Source organism: Canis lupus, chromosome 18 (genome assembly GCF_011100685.1).
Source record: "Canis lupus familiaris isolate Mischka breed German Shepherd chromosome 18, alternate assembly UU_Cfam_GSD_1.0, whole genome shotgun sequence".
Classification (NCBI taxonomy): Eukaryota; Metazoa; Chordata; class Mammalia; order Carnivora; family Canidae; genus Canis; species Canis lupus.
This window is the reverse complement of record NC_049239.1, coordinates 38521659-38537175: the sequence shown is the minus strand read 5'-3', so window position 1 is coordinate 38537175 and position 15517 is coordinate 38521659. Positions and strand designations below refer to the sequence as shown.

The following is a 15517-nucleotide window of genomic DNA, read 5'->3' as shown; positions in this document are numbered from 1 at the left end:
TCTCTCATGAACAAATAAATAAAATCTTTAAAAAAAGTTTTATTGGAACACAGCCACACCCGTTCATTTACATATTATCTTTTTATTTATTTATTAAAAATATTTTTATTGGAGTTCGATTTGGCAACATATAGTATAACACCAGTGCTCATCCTGTCAAGTGCCGCCCTCAGTGCCCGTCACCCAGTCACCCCATCCCCCGCCCACCTCCCCTTTCACTATTTGCAATATTTTTTATTGAGATATAATTCACATAAGATAGACCATTTCAAAGTCTACAGTCACCTTTCATATTTTGTAATTATCATATGTATCTTATTCCTGAACACTTCCATCACAGTAAAATTAAACCCAATATACATTAGCGTTACTCTCATTCCTCCTATTCCTTAATCCCCTGTCAATGAGTAATAAAATTTTTGTTTTTATTGGCTTACCTATTTTAGCTAATTCATAAAAGTGGAATCAAACAATATTTGTCCTTTTATGTCCAGTTTCTTTCACTTAGCATAATTTTTTGAGGATACACTTGATTTCATCAGTTGTGGATATTTGGAATCTTTCAACTTTTTGGCAATTGTGAATAATGCTTCTATGAGTGTTATTGTACAAGTGTCTGTATATTTTCAATTCTTCTGGACATAAACCTACAAGTGAAATTATGGGGTCATATGGTAACTCTATGTTCAACTTTTTTTTTTTTTTTTGAGAAAGAGAGCGAGTATGAGTGGAGGAGAAGAAGGAGAGGGAGAGAGAGAATCTCAGGCTCCATGCTCATGCACAGCCTGATGTGGAACTTGATCTCACAACCCTGAGATCATGACCTGAGCCAAAAACAAGAGTTGAATGCTTAGCTGATTGAGCCACCCAGGAACCTCTATGTTTAACTTTTTGAGAATTATCAAATGTTTTCCCATAGCAGCTATACCATTTTTCATTCTCAGCAATAAGATTAATTAGAGTTATTTGTCCACAACCTCTCCAAAATTTGTTGTTCTCATTTTCTTTTTATAGTCATCCTACAAGATACATAGTGGTATATTGTGGTTTTTATTTGCATTTCTCTAGTGACTATGATGTTGAGCATCTTTTTCTGTGCTTATTGGTCACTAGTGTACCTTATTTGAAGAACTATTTAAATAGCATGCCCATTTTTAAATCGAGTTATTTATCTTTTTAATATTGATTTGTAAATGTTCTTCATATATTCTGGATATTAGTCCCTTATCAGATATGTGCATAACAAGTATTTTCTCCCATTTTATGGGTGGCCTTTTCACATTCTTGATAATGCCCTTTGATACACATTGCTAGTTGCATGTGTAGAGTCTTTCTGAGGTGATGGAAATATTCAAGAATTAACTAGGGTAATGATTGCACAAATTTGTAAGTGTACTAAACACCAGTGCATGGTATACTTTGGTGACTTTTACGGTATATGAAATACATGTCAAAAAAAGGGTTTACAACAGGAACCTACTACTGTTACAAGCAAGGAAATTCATGTATCTTAATTGCATTATGCTAAGTGAAAGAAGCCAGACTCTAGAAGCTGCATATTGTTTCATTCCACTTATATGATAATCTGAAAAGGAAAACTCTATGCAGGGGTGGAGGTGGTCAGCAGATCAGAGATTATGAGGGTCTGGAGGATGGGAGGGGTTAACCACAAAGGAAGCAGAAGGAAGTTTTGGGTGGATAGAACTGTTTTGTATATGAATCTGGGTGGTGTACTATATACATTTATACAGACTCTCAGGAATGAGCAAACTGAAAAGTACAACTTTATATTATATTACTTATGTCTTTCAAAAATAGGAAAAGAAGAAATGACAACATACGGCAAATGTATCTGTGTGCTCATTTAACAAATCAAGCAAAGTCCCTAGAAACAGTTTAACTGTTTCTTCTTTAAGGAAGTTGGATGAGGGGCAGCCCAGGTGGCTCAGCGGTTTAGCACCACCTTCAGCTCAGGGCGTGATCCTGGAGACCCGGGATCGAGTCCCACGTTGGGCTTCCTGCATGGAGCCTGCTTCTCTCTCTCTCTCTCTCTTTCTCTCTCTCTCTCTCTCTCTGTCTGTCTCTCATGAATAAATAAATAAATAAAAAGAAAAAAAAAGGAAGTTGGATGAGGAACCCTGGATGCCCTCAAAGGAGTCCTATTCTCCTGAGAACTCCAAGTGTTTAGAAGTCCCTTCTGATTCTTATTCATTAGCCTCTGAAATCCCAACATGGTTCCACATGATGTCATTCTAGAGGGACATACTGTTTGCAGAGCCTCTTTGGTCATTAGTTCGCAATTAGGTAGAATCTAACTTAATACGTGCAGTACTGGGAAGTAGAAAATCAAAAACACCAATGAAAAGAATCAAGGAGAAGCTATGCAGCAGTAGAGATATATCATGTTCATGGATCGGAAGACTTTAATATGTCAATTTCCTCATGCTTATTTACAGATTCAACTTAATCTCAATCAAAATCTGAGGAAGAATTTTAGAAATGTTGACAAATTGATTGAGTAATTTACATGAAGGGGTAAAGCTACTAGAATACTTAAAGTAGTTCTTAAAAAAGAAGAAAGTTGAAATATGCTCCTTACTTTATTTCATGACTTACTTTAAAGCTCTATCAATTCAGTAAGTGTATATACTTTGTCTTTGTATGATTTCTTAAATAGAATTGGTTTCATGTGTTATATGCCATTTGATGAGAAAATTTTAATTTAAAAGATGGTTATATTATCCATTTGGCAATGTAGTTTTCAAAAGATCAATTTTTCTAAAAGTGGAGAATACACGTAGTGAATGAGAAAATAGAAGGAAAACTAGTTGTGTCTATGAAATGTTTTAAAATTCTTTTCTGAAGAAAAAGAATTATATAATAGGTAATGAACTAAATTATCCGTGGTTCAAATATAGTAACTGTTGGACTCAAAGTTTAATTAATTGATTAATTTAACAAACGTTTACTGAGAAATTAGTGTGAACTAGGCTATACTTTATATGCTGGGGATGAAGTTGTTAGTAAAGAAGACAAAATCATTTTTTTACAGAGTGTACATTCTAGGTAGATAGGTAAATAAATAAATGAACAAAAAGATAAATAAAAATAGTTGAGGAGTGATCAGAACCATGAAGAATAAAGCAAGTTTGGAACAGAGCCCGTGGGGGCTGGGGAGTAGATTGACTGTGATACAGTAACACTTAAAGACATGAGGGAAGTGAGGGAGTTTTTCAAACATTGGCAGTAGCAAGTACAAAGGACCTGTGGCAGGAGGGAGCTAGGATTGTCCAGGAACAGCAGGGAACTCAGTGTGAATGATGTGGAGGAAATGAGTAGGAGAATGGCAAGACATGACATAGCTCATCTGAAACTAAAATGTCCTTGAATGAGAGGCACTAGCATCTCATAGTATTTTCAGAGAGAAAAAAGGATGACATCATTATTACTCCACGCATTTATCTTACAAAATTGAAGAGTCAGTAGTCCTATATAGAAAAATTGAGAAATTTCTTTATTATCACTTGATATCCTTTTCTCATTCTCTGGCCTTCCTTTGAAAGTTATCATGTGACCATACTTTTTCTACCTAATGACTTTCTACCTACTTAAGACACAAATATTAACTGCTTCAGGATTTTAGCTCTAGAAAAAGTGTTCCAACAAAAAGTACATATTTTTGTTAAGAAATTCATATCATGTTATTAATTTTTGAATCTTGTAGGAGTTTTTAGAGAAAAAATAAAAAATGCTAGACATCAATTTATTCTGTAATCCACAATCAATTATTTTAACCTTTTATTAAAAACTAGCCATATTCCAGCTAATTTGTTTAACAAAGTTCCCACCTTTGTGTGTATGTGCACACATGGATCCTTGCAGTTGTCTTCATGGGTTTGAGCCCTATTTTACAAATATACTTGCATTAGCATATGGTGGAGAAAAAGTGAACATATGAATAAATTAAATATAATTCATAAAATGCATGATAAGCATGAACATTAAAATTTTAAGGTATTCATGAGTATTCTCATCCAGATGTTACACAACTGGACATGCTAGCTTTTTTTTTTAGTGACAAACTTCAGAGAGGGAAATACCATGTCAGTAATTTAAATGCTGGGCTGTAAACTGTGAGTTTGTGCATGATGAAGATCTGACAAAGATGAAACCGGGTCACTGTGGATTCTACAGCCCTAAGAGGTGAAGCTTAGAGACAGTTTTACCTTCTCAACAACCTTCTTGAAAGCATTCTTTACCTCTTTGTTCCTCAGGCTATACACCATGGGATTTAGCATGGGGATGATTACAGTATAGAACACAGATATGATTTTGTCTGTGTCCATAGAGTGGTTGGAGGTGGGCTGGGAGTACATGAAGATGACTGTCCCATAGAAGATGGATACTGCAGTGAGGTCGGAGGCGCAGGTGGATACGGCCTTCAGGTATCCCTCCACTGAGGGTATTTTCAGGATGGTGATAAAAATGAACAAGTAGGAAATCAAGATAATGAGGAGAGCAAGAAAGATGTGGAAGCTTGCTACAAAGACAAGAACCAGCTCACTGACATGTCTATTAGAGCAAGAGAGAGCCATGACTGCAGGAATATCACAGAAAAAGTGATGGATCACATTGGAATTACAGAAGGAGAGATGGAATGTATCTCCAACATCTACAGAAGCATTCAGAAAACCAGACATATAGGAGCCTATGGCCAGACGAGCACACACACCTGTCGTCATGGTGGTGGTGTAATGGAGGGGTTTGCACACGGCCACATACCGGTCATAGGCCATTGAAGCTAAGAGGTAACTTTCCACTGTTGCAAAGGCTGCAAAAAAGAACATCTGAGCAGCACATGCATTGTAGGAGATGACCTGGTCTCCTCTAAGTAACCCAGCCATGACCTTGGGAGTGACAGCTGTAGAGTAACCAAAGTCCACCAGAGACAGGTTGCTGAGAAAAAAGTACATGGGAGTGTGGAGACAGGAGTCCAAGAGAATCAGCACCACCATGCCCAGGTTCCCAGCCAGAGTGAAGAGGTAAATGAGGGTGAACATGATAAAGAGGGGGATCTGCAGCTCTGGGGTATTGGTTAGTCCCGCTAGGATGAACTCAGTCACTTTTGTGTTGTTCTCCATGGACGTTGTTTGGGAATCACAAGGTGCCTTATAGAGATGAGAAATAAAAGGACAGAATCATAAATAAATTGGGGACTGAAGTGAAATTCATACATATACATTTACACAATCCTTAAATACACAGTATTTCATTATAGTAATAATCTGTACTTCAAGATTCTCCAGATCCAAAATATGGATTAGATAAAATAATTTAAGGCACAAATTATCAGTTGAGTTTCATGCTTTGAAGTCAAAGATCTTCACAGATTATTTTCCAAGTTTTCAATTTTGTAAATTCATAAGCTGAGATGTAGAAAATATAACATCTTGATTATGAAAGGTCTTGAATGAATCTGTCAGTTCAGTTCTCTGAATCAAGAAAATGCTTATATCTACACTTCTTATGGGCCAGGAACTGCTCTAGATACTTTATCTGAATAGTCATTTATTACTTTCAACAAATCCATGAGATTCATTACTTGTTATCCCCATTTAACTTATGAGGCACAGAGCTTGAGTTTACAAAATTATTTTTTAAAAGATTTTATTTATTTGTTCATAAGAGAAACACCGAGAAAGGCAGAGACACAGGCAGAGCGAGAAGTGGGCTATCTGTAGGGAGCCTGATGTGGGACTTGATTCCAGGACTCCAGATTCATGACCTGAGCCAAAAGCAGATGCTCAACTATTAAGCCACCAGGCGTCTGGAGTTTACAAAATTATTACTGGCAAGCTGAAACTTTTGCCCAGGCAGAGTGATTCCCAAGCCCATTGATCTCAACTGAATATAAATCAAATTGAATTTAACTCAGTTAACAATCACTCTATGTCTCCCATGTCCTGAACTCAGAGTTTGGGGTTTCACAGTGAAGTAACAGAGAGAAATGTGCATAGACCATGTGCTGGGATATGGCAGCAGCAGGGTCTCAGACAACCAGCAGAGGCAGTCTGAGGGGTGGGCATCATCTAGAGTAAAGCTTGGACTCTGGGACCAGGGACATGTCAGCCCTACCATTCTCTCCTGAAGAGTCATTGGTACTACCTTAACTCCCAGAACCTGTTTTTCTTCATCTACAACATGGAAATAGTAATGAGACCTCACTCAAGGTATTATTAGAAGAAGTAAATGATACATAAAAGCCAGTAACCAAAATGCCAAGTATTTAACACAGCCTGATCAGTGTAAGGTATAATGTCAGTATTAGGATGGAAAGGTGGCCTTTTTGGTGTTTTCAGAAATGTCAGGGGTGATGTACAAGGCTTGGCTAGCCTCCATCTTCAGTATGGCTTATAGCACACACTTGGTCCCCTGGGATCTTCTGTGTCCTCAGTGTTGCTCAATCTGTCTGTCCTCTGCCTGCCTGAGTGGCTGTTCCAGCACCTGCATGTGAGTCACTGTTTTTGTTTAATTTTTTTCTGAAGAAATTAGCTTGTGTTGAAAGTGTCCCCACCTTTTATTTTATTTTATTTTTTTAAATTTTTATTTATTTATGATAGTCACAGAGAGAGAGAGAGAGAGGCAGAGACACAGGCAGAGGGAGAAGCAGGCTCCACACACCGGGAGCCCGACGTGGGATTCGATCCCGGGTCTCCAGGATCGCGCCCTGGGCCAAAGGCAGGCGCTAAACCGCTGCGCCACCCAGGGATCCCTGTCCCCACCTTTTAAAAAAGATTTTCTGCATTTATTTGAGAAACAGGGAATGCTCATGATGAAGGAGGAGGGGCAGAAGGAGAGAGAGAAGCAGACTCCCTGCTGTGCAGGGAGCCCAACTGAGGGGTGGATCCCAGGACCCTGAGACCCTGACTTGAGTTGAAGGCAGATGTCCAACCAACTGAACGATGCAGGAGCTCCAAAAGTGTCCCTTTAAACTTATTCTTTCTCTCATTATGGTTATCTCACAGTTGAATCACAGGGATCAATGGGTGGAAGTATCTAGCTTGCTGGTGTCTTTAGCTTGTAGATCTATATTTGGGCCCACTATGTGTCTTAATATAGTTTATTTGAATGTAATCTTGTATGTAAGAATCTTCTTTTTAATACTTGCATTTGACTTGGAAGACTTGGAAGGGCACTTGTCACTTGCTAATTATCGGTTTACTGCAGGCCTCCTTAGTTCTTTAACACCTTCACTGGACATGCCTCCCCTGTAGAGTCTTTGTGCTTTCCAACACTGACGATCACAACCACTTGTAAGTATGCTGTGTTCCACAATCAGTAATACCTACATACATACACACAGGGGCCTTTACATTTAATCCTCATGATAACATTACAGATTTTCCTTGACTTACACTAGGGTTAAGTACAGATAAGCACATCATAAATGGAAAATATCATAAGTATAAAATGCACATTATACACCTAACCTATCAAATATCATAGTTTCACCTAGCCTACTTTAAATGCGCTCAGAACACTTACACTAGTCTGCAGTGGCCCAAATCACCACACACAAGGCCTATTTTATAACAAAATATTGAATATGTCATGTGCTTATTGAGCATTGTACTGAAAGTGAAACACAGAATGGTCATATGGGCCCAGAACGGTTGTGTGTTGGTTAGTTACCCACATGACCACGGACTGACAGGCAGCTGAGACTCACTGCGGCTGCCCAGCTTCACAAATCAACATCATACTGCATATCGCTAGGAGGGGAAGATCAAAATTCAAAATTCCAAGTGCACTTTCTCCTGAATGCATATCACTTTTCCACCATTGAAATGTGAACATATAAAAATCAAGTCATCATAGGCCAGGCACTGCATAACATAAACACTATTATTCTCATTTTACCATGAAGGGAACTGAAGCTCTGAGATGCTGCATAAAGCTCTATAATTGCAGTTCATGTGAGGAAAAGTCAAGATTTAAGATTCAAACCCGCTGTGATCAAGTCAAAGGCTGTGCTTTTAGTGACTTCACTGCAAGTATTTATAGATGTGTTAGTAATAATTACAGTGAGATTATGGGGAAAAGGAGATGGACCTCTCTAATTCAATTACAGTCCTTTCATAGTTTAAAGGAGGCTTATTTCACCACATTCATCTTTTCTTTTCTTTTTTTACCTTCAATGAGAAATCAAGATACAGTAAATAAGATAAAATTAAATTAAACCTATTCAATCTGAGTAGGTTTTTTATCCATTTACTATTTATCCATTTACTATTGTTTTTACTAATTTCTTGCAGAAGAGAAACATGATAATGTTTCAGAGGTATCACTAAATTCCTTTCTGATGGAAATTTTGATGTTTATGTCCAGCCTCAACTGTTTTATCAAAATATTTTAAAATTGATTATAACTTATAGCAGGTACAGTTAGGCATAACTGTACCACTGCCCTTGCTTGAATTGCATTTCTCACTAAAAGTGCAGATAGAACACAGAAGCTTACCTTGCTATTGGAAAAGAAGGGGCAGTCAATCCTGAAGAGTGAGTTTGGAATCAGAAATTCAGCCATGGGATGATGCAAACATAATGTGAGAGGTATTCTCTACCTGTTGCTGGTCAAATAGTTCCAAGATCGCTAAGGTTAATGACAGGAAGAGCACAATATGGAGCCAGGAACCCATGTTCGAGTGTTGAATCCACCACGCATTCTTTGTATACCCTTGGAGAAGTTCCTTATCTTATCTCTAAAACAAAACAGAAATTACTTCTCCTACACAATTCAAGGAATAGTGTTGATGAATAGCAAATGAGGGATCCTCTATAAAACACCTGCCTGAGAGGTTGTCATTCTAAAGTCAATGAGTATAATTTTAATCTGAGGTGTTTTCCCTGGCCATGATTGGAGGTTCATGACAAATCCTCAGGTCAGAATTTGGGGGTGAGAGGAGAGTACTGCATGTACTAACAACTCCTAACCTTCAGACAAATAGATGAAGGCCAGAGGGGCTCAGCACATGTTGGGTCCTTCTCAAATGAGGTCACATTGAGTCATCTTGGGAGTTTTAGAGACTAACTCATAGGGATCAGGAGGGAGTTCCAAAGACATGAACTCTCTGGGGATGTCCCCTAGGAGGGCATTTGTAGCTCTTATTTTCCTACTAAAGAATAAATTAAATTGCCTATGGGGACTTAGTTGGATGTGTTAACGGTGCATGCATGTTTTTGTTTTCCCCCTACTTTCTAATTAAAGTGTAATTTATAAACAGTAAGTTTTTTAGTATATTTAAATTATAGTTTGAACAACTGTTCAAAGTGGTCAAATTTCTATGGTTATGGAATCACTAACACAATCATGATGTGGAAGAGTTCCATCATCTAAAGAAAATCTCTGAGCTTCTTTGCCATCAACCCCTTTCCTACCTAATGCCCATGGTGACCACTAAACCTTTTCCTGATCATATTGCTTTGTCTTTGCAAGAAGGTCATTTTTAAAAAAGATTTTATTTATTTATTCATGAGAGAGACAGAGAGAGAGGAAGGGACACAGGCAGAGGGAGAAGAGAAGCAGGTTCCATGCAGGGAACCTGACATGGGACTCGATCCCGGGTCTCCAGGATCATGCCCTGGGCTGAAGACAGTGCTGAGCCACCCAGGCTGCCCAAGAAGGTCATTTAAAGAGAATCTTAGCACATGGAGCCTTTTTGACTCTGGCTTCTTCCAGTTAGCATGGTGCATCTGAGACCCATCCATACTGTTAGCTGTAATTAGTTTCCTAGCACTGCCATAACAAAGTACCACAAACTGAATGGCCTATATAATGGAAATTTATTGTCTCACATTTCTGGAGCTAGAAGTCTAAGATCAAGGAACTGACAACGTGGTTCTGTTGGGTCCCTCTGAAAGCTGTAAGGGAGCATCTGTTTCATGTTTTTCTCTTAGCTGCTTGGTGGTTTGCTGGCCATCTTTGGTGTTCCTTGTCTTCTGCTGCCTCATCCTGATCTCTGTGTTCATCTTCCCATGGTGTTCTCCTTGTGTTATGTCTCCAAGTTTTCCCTTTTTATGAAAACATCAGTGATATTGACCCAGAATTCCACTCTGTTACAGTAGGACCTCATGTTAACTAATATAACTAAGATGACCCTACTTTCAAACAATATGACATTCTGAAATACTGAGGGTTAGGACTTCAACATATAAAGCTCGAGGGACACAATACAACCCATAATGTGTTAGTAGTAAATTTTGTTTTTCATTGCTGGCTATATTTTATTATATGGACACTATAGATTGTTTATCCAATCCCATTTGGGAGACACTGGGTAGTTTCTAATGCCTAGGAATTAAAGTGTATCTAAACAGTTGTCAATTTTTTTTTCCTAAAAGGAGGTTTAATTTCATGTGGGTAAATATCTGATCCTATTGCCTGGAATGTATAATGTTACCCCATATAGCAAATACGTGACTATTGTGGTTAATATAAGGGTATAGACATTGGAGATCATCATGTGTTCATTGGTGTACCCTAAAGACAATAATCATGTCTTGGTCATAAATTTGCAATGAAGTAGAATCTAACTTAATATGTGCAATACTGGAAAGTAGAAAACTAAAAACACCAATGAAAAGAATCAAGGAGAAGCTATACAGCAGGAGAAGAATATCATGTTCATGGATTGGAAGACTTTAATATATTAATTTCCTTGTGCTGATTTACAGATTCAACCAATTAATCTCAACCAATATCTGAGGAAGAATTTTGGGAATACTGACAAGCTGATTGAAAATTTACATGAAGGGGCAAAGCTACTAGAATACTTAAATAGAAGAAGTTGAATTATGCCTCTTAGTTGATTTCATGACTTACTCTAAAGCTCTTTTAAACTGACAGATGGTAGCTACACTTGTGGTGGGCATAGCATAATGTGTAGAGAAGATGGATGTCCATGATGTATACTTGAAACTGATGTAATATTGTATGTCAACTATACTCAAAACAATTTTTAGAAATTTCTAAGAATGAGAATTGCCTTTAGAACTAATTACAAGACCCTCAAGAAATTCATTCTCATTTACTAATTGTTACACTTAATTTTTAAGTCAAAATTTGTGACCTTTAATGCCTGTCTTAATTGTTGATGTGGTTCTAATTGGCATGTGGGCCATTCCCAAACACCTTGTCTATACTTCAGTGAACAAGATCTATTTCAACTGAATAAATCTGAACATGTGCCACAGGCTATGAAGGCAATTGTCAAGCATCCTTAAAAATCTTTTGAGGATATTTTTTCAAAGAAACTATGCACACGTTTACATTCTGGTGTATTTGTTTTAAATTAATGTTATCACTTAATATTAGCAGCGCATAGATAGGTATTGGAGCAAAATAAATTAAGGTGAAGCTAAAAAAAAGTGAAAGAGTAGATACTTAAATCAGTTGAACAGATCAGAGATCCCAAAAGTAAAACCACACAATATAGTCAACTGATTTTTGACAAAGATGCCACAACAATTAAATGGAAAAGTAATATTCTTTTTTTTAAACTTATTTTATTTAAATTCAATTAGTTAACATATAGTGTATCATTAGTTTCATATATAGAGTTCAGTAATTCATGAGTTGCATATAACACCCAGGGCTCATTACATCATGTGCCTTCCTTAATGCATGTCACCCAGTTACCCCATCCCCTCACCCAACTCCCCTCCATCAACCCTCAGTTTTTTTCCTATAGTTAAGAGTCTCTTATGATCTGTCTCCCTCTCTGATTTCATTTTATTTTATTTTTCCCTCCCTGCGCCTATATTCATTAGTTTTGTTTCTTAAATTCCACATATGAGTGAAATGATATGGAATTTGTCTTTCTATGACTGACTTACTTTGCTTAGCATAATACCCTCTAGTTGCATCCATGCCATTGCAAATGGCAAGATTTCATCTATTATCTATCATCTATCTATCTATCTATCTATCTATCTATCTATCATCTATCTCTATATCTACCTATCTTCTATATATCTATCATCTATCTCACATCTATATCCATTCTTCTGTTGATGGACATCTGGGCTCTTTCCATAGTTTGACTATTGTAGTGCAATAAACATTGGGTGCAGGTGCCCCTTTGGCTCACAACATTAGTGCTCAAGAGTTGATGTCCATATACAAAAATAAAGGAACCTCAAAATCTACCTCACATCTGTATTATAGCCATCCACACAGGTGTAAGGTGTGAGGAGGATAACTCATTGTGATCTTTATTTGCATTTTCCTAATAATCAGTGATACTGAGCACCTTCTCATATGCCTGTTGGTCATTTGTATGTCTTTTTGGAATAATGCAAACTCAGGTATTTCGTTGTTTTTTAAATCCAGTTATTTCTATCCTTGCTATTGAGTTGTATTTGTTCCTTATATATTTTGGATACTAACCTATTATTGGATATATGGTTTGAAAATATTTTCTCCCATTCCATAGGCTGTCTTTTTATTTTGTTGATTGTTTCCTTTGTTGTGTAGAAACTTTTTATTTTTTTATTATTTTATTTTATTTTTTTAATAAATTTATTTTTTATTGGTGTTCAATTTGTCAACATACAGAATAACACCCAGTGCTCATCCCGTCAAGTGGCCCTCTCAGTGCCCGCCACCCAGTCACCCCCACCCCCCGCCTACCTCCCCTTCCACCACCCCTAGTTCATTTCCCAGAGTTAGGAGTCTTTCATGTTCTCTCTCCCTTTCTGATATTTTCCAGTTATTTTTTCTCCTTTCCCCTTTATTCCCTTTCACTATTTTTTATATTCCCCAAATGAATGAGACCATATAATTTTTTTCCTTCTCTGATTGACTTATTTCACTCAGCATAATACCCTCCAGTTCCATCCACGTTGAAGCAAATGGTGGGTATTTAAGTTTCTAATGGCTGAGTAATATTCCATTGTATACATAAACCACATCTTCTTTATCCATTCATCTTTCAATGGACACCGAGGCTCCTCCCACAATTTGGCTATTGTGGACATTGCTGCTATAAACATTGGGGTGCAGGTGTCCCGGCGTTTCATTGCATCTGAATCTTTGGGGTAAATCCCCAGCAGTACAATTGCTGGGTCGTAGGGCAGATCTATTTTTAACTCTTTGAGGAACCTCCACACAGTTTTCCAGAGTGGCTGGACCAGAAATTTTTTAGTTTGGCATAGTCTTGAGTTTTGTTTTTAAAGATTTTATTTATTTATTCATGAGAGATAGATAGAGAGAGGCAGAGGCCAAAGGAGAGGTAGGCTCCTTGCAGAGCAGGGACCATGATGTAGGACTCGATCCCAGGACCCTGAGATCATGACCCGAGCCAAAGGCAGACGTATAACCAACTGAGCTACCCAGGCACCCCTGGCATAGTCTTGTTTACTTATTTTTACTTTTGTGCCTGTGTTTTCAGTGTCAAACCCAAAAACTCATTGTTAACACCAATGTCAGGGAGATTTACTTTTGTGTTTTCTTCTAGGTGTTTTATGGTTTCAGATCTTATGTTTAAGTCTTTAATCCATTGAATTCATTTTTGCATCTGGGTTAAGATGCGTGTCCCATTTCATTCTTTTGCATATGGATATCCAGTTTTCCCACCACTGTTTATTGAAGATACTGTTCTTTTCCCACTCTTCGCTCTTTATTCTTGGCACTTCTGTTAAAGGTCAATTGACTGTATGTATGTTGATTTATTTCTGGGCTCTGTCTTCTGTTCCATAGTTCTATGGGTCTGTTTTTATGGAACAGTCATACTGTTTCAATTACTACAGCTTTTTAATATGGTTTGAAATCAGGAAGTATGATGTTCTTTCTCAAGTTGCTTTAGCTACTAGGGATCTTTTCTTGCTCTATGGAGCAGAGTGTAGAGAGGGCACAGGTCAGAGGTACGGCAGCTTCAGGGTCTGAGTCATGAGCACTCCTGGTGCCTGTAGCTTGGTGCTTTAAGTCTGAATGTTTGCAGAGCAGACACGGAGCTGGTATCTGGGGAAGGGCCATGCCTATAGTGAACACAGCACTGGGGTCTGGTGTGTGGACTTGCCTGTTGGAATGGTGGCTTGGGCATTGTAGGTGCAGACACTGGTGGAGAGGCTGAGCAGCTGGGAGGCATGTGCAGAGCTGCTGTGATCCTGGGACTCCAGGAGCAGGCTAGGCTGCATTGACAGTGGTTCTGGTGGCTGAAGGGTGGGGCATGCAGAGTGGCTGTGGATGCAGAGTCTAGAAGGCAGGCACATGCAAAACCACCATGGAGCTGGCATCTACAGCGGGGGTGCCCTGAGCCATGTGGCTCTTGAGCCCCGGATGCTGAACTGTTGGAGGGGGAGCAGCCCCAAAGCCCAGGGGGTACAAATGTGGCTCTTTCTTGGGGGTGGGGCACACAGCACTGTCTCCCTCTCTAGAGAGTCTACAGCTGCAATGGTTGTTGGTTACCTCAGTGGCTTAAGCCACAGTTGTCCTCTGTGGAGCAGGCTCTTGGGTCTGCACTAACAAATGCATTGGGGCTCGCAGGGGTCCTCCGCTGCCAAGACTGTGGGGAGTCCTAGTGGCACTGGAGACCAGGGTAGCACTCTCTGTGTGGCTGACACTGAGAACCCACATCTTTGTTCCTGGCAGGGCTCCAAATGTCTCAGCTGTCTGAGCACAGTTATTCTCGGTGCTTTACTCCACTGTGTTACTGTGGATTCTCAAGCCCTTCCAGGGCTATTTCTGTTCATGGATAGCTAATTGTTGTTTTATTGGGAGGATGAAGTTGGTATCTCATACTCTGCCAATGGCTGATGTCACTGTATAAAAGATTCTTTTATAGAAATTTAGAGTACCCCTAAAACACAACAATAAGAAACAAACAACTCCAAAAAATGTGCAAATGGTCAGAACTTTTACCAGAAGAGAGAGAAATGGGAAATATACAAATGAAAAGATGCTCAATAGAATTTGGTGTTAGAAAAACATATACTAAAACCCCAAAGATTATCACCATGCATCTATTAAAATGTCAAAAAAAACAAACAAACAAACAAACAAAACCCAAAACCCAAGCCTGACAGTATCCAATACTATAAAGATTTGGAGCCATAGGAATAATCAGTCATTTTGCATTGTGGTAATTCAAAAGAAAAACAATTTGGCAATTCCTTATCAAGTTATACATGGACTTGGTATATGACCCAGCACTTGTACCCTTAGGTATTTACCACAATAAACTGAAAGTGCATGTCCCCAAAATGCTGCTTGCAAATGTTTATAGCAGCTTCATGGAGAATCATCAAGACTAGGAGGCAACCAGATGTACTCCCAAAGGTGAATGGTTAAGTAAACTGGTTGAGTGGTAGGTAAATGGAATACTATTCAGTAATAAAAAGATATGAGCTGATGATTCTTAGAACAACATAATTGGCTTTTAAAAGATTTTATTTATTTATTGGGGGAAGAGCAAGATGGCGGAAGAGTAGGGTCTCCAAATCACCTGTCTCCACCAAAC

At 38.4% G+C, this 15517-nt stretch overlaps 1 protein-coding gene across 1 annotated transcript; it reads right to left on the bottom strand.

Annotated features, from left to right (window-relative positions):
* Window positions 1-4196: 4196 nt before the first annotated feature.
* Window positions 4197-5141, bottom strand: OR5B33 (olfactory receptor family 5 subfamily B member 33). The gene is given in 1 exon segment (NM_001388587.1): window positions 4197-5141. A coding segment is annotated over 1 exon segment (945 nt).
* Between the last annotated feature and the right edge of the window lie 10376 nt (window positions 5142-15517).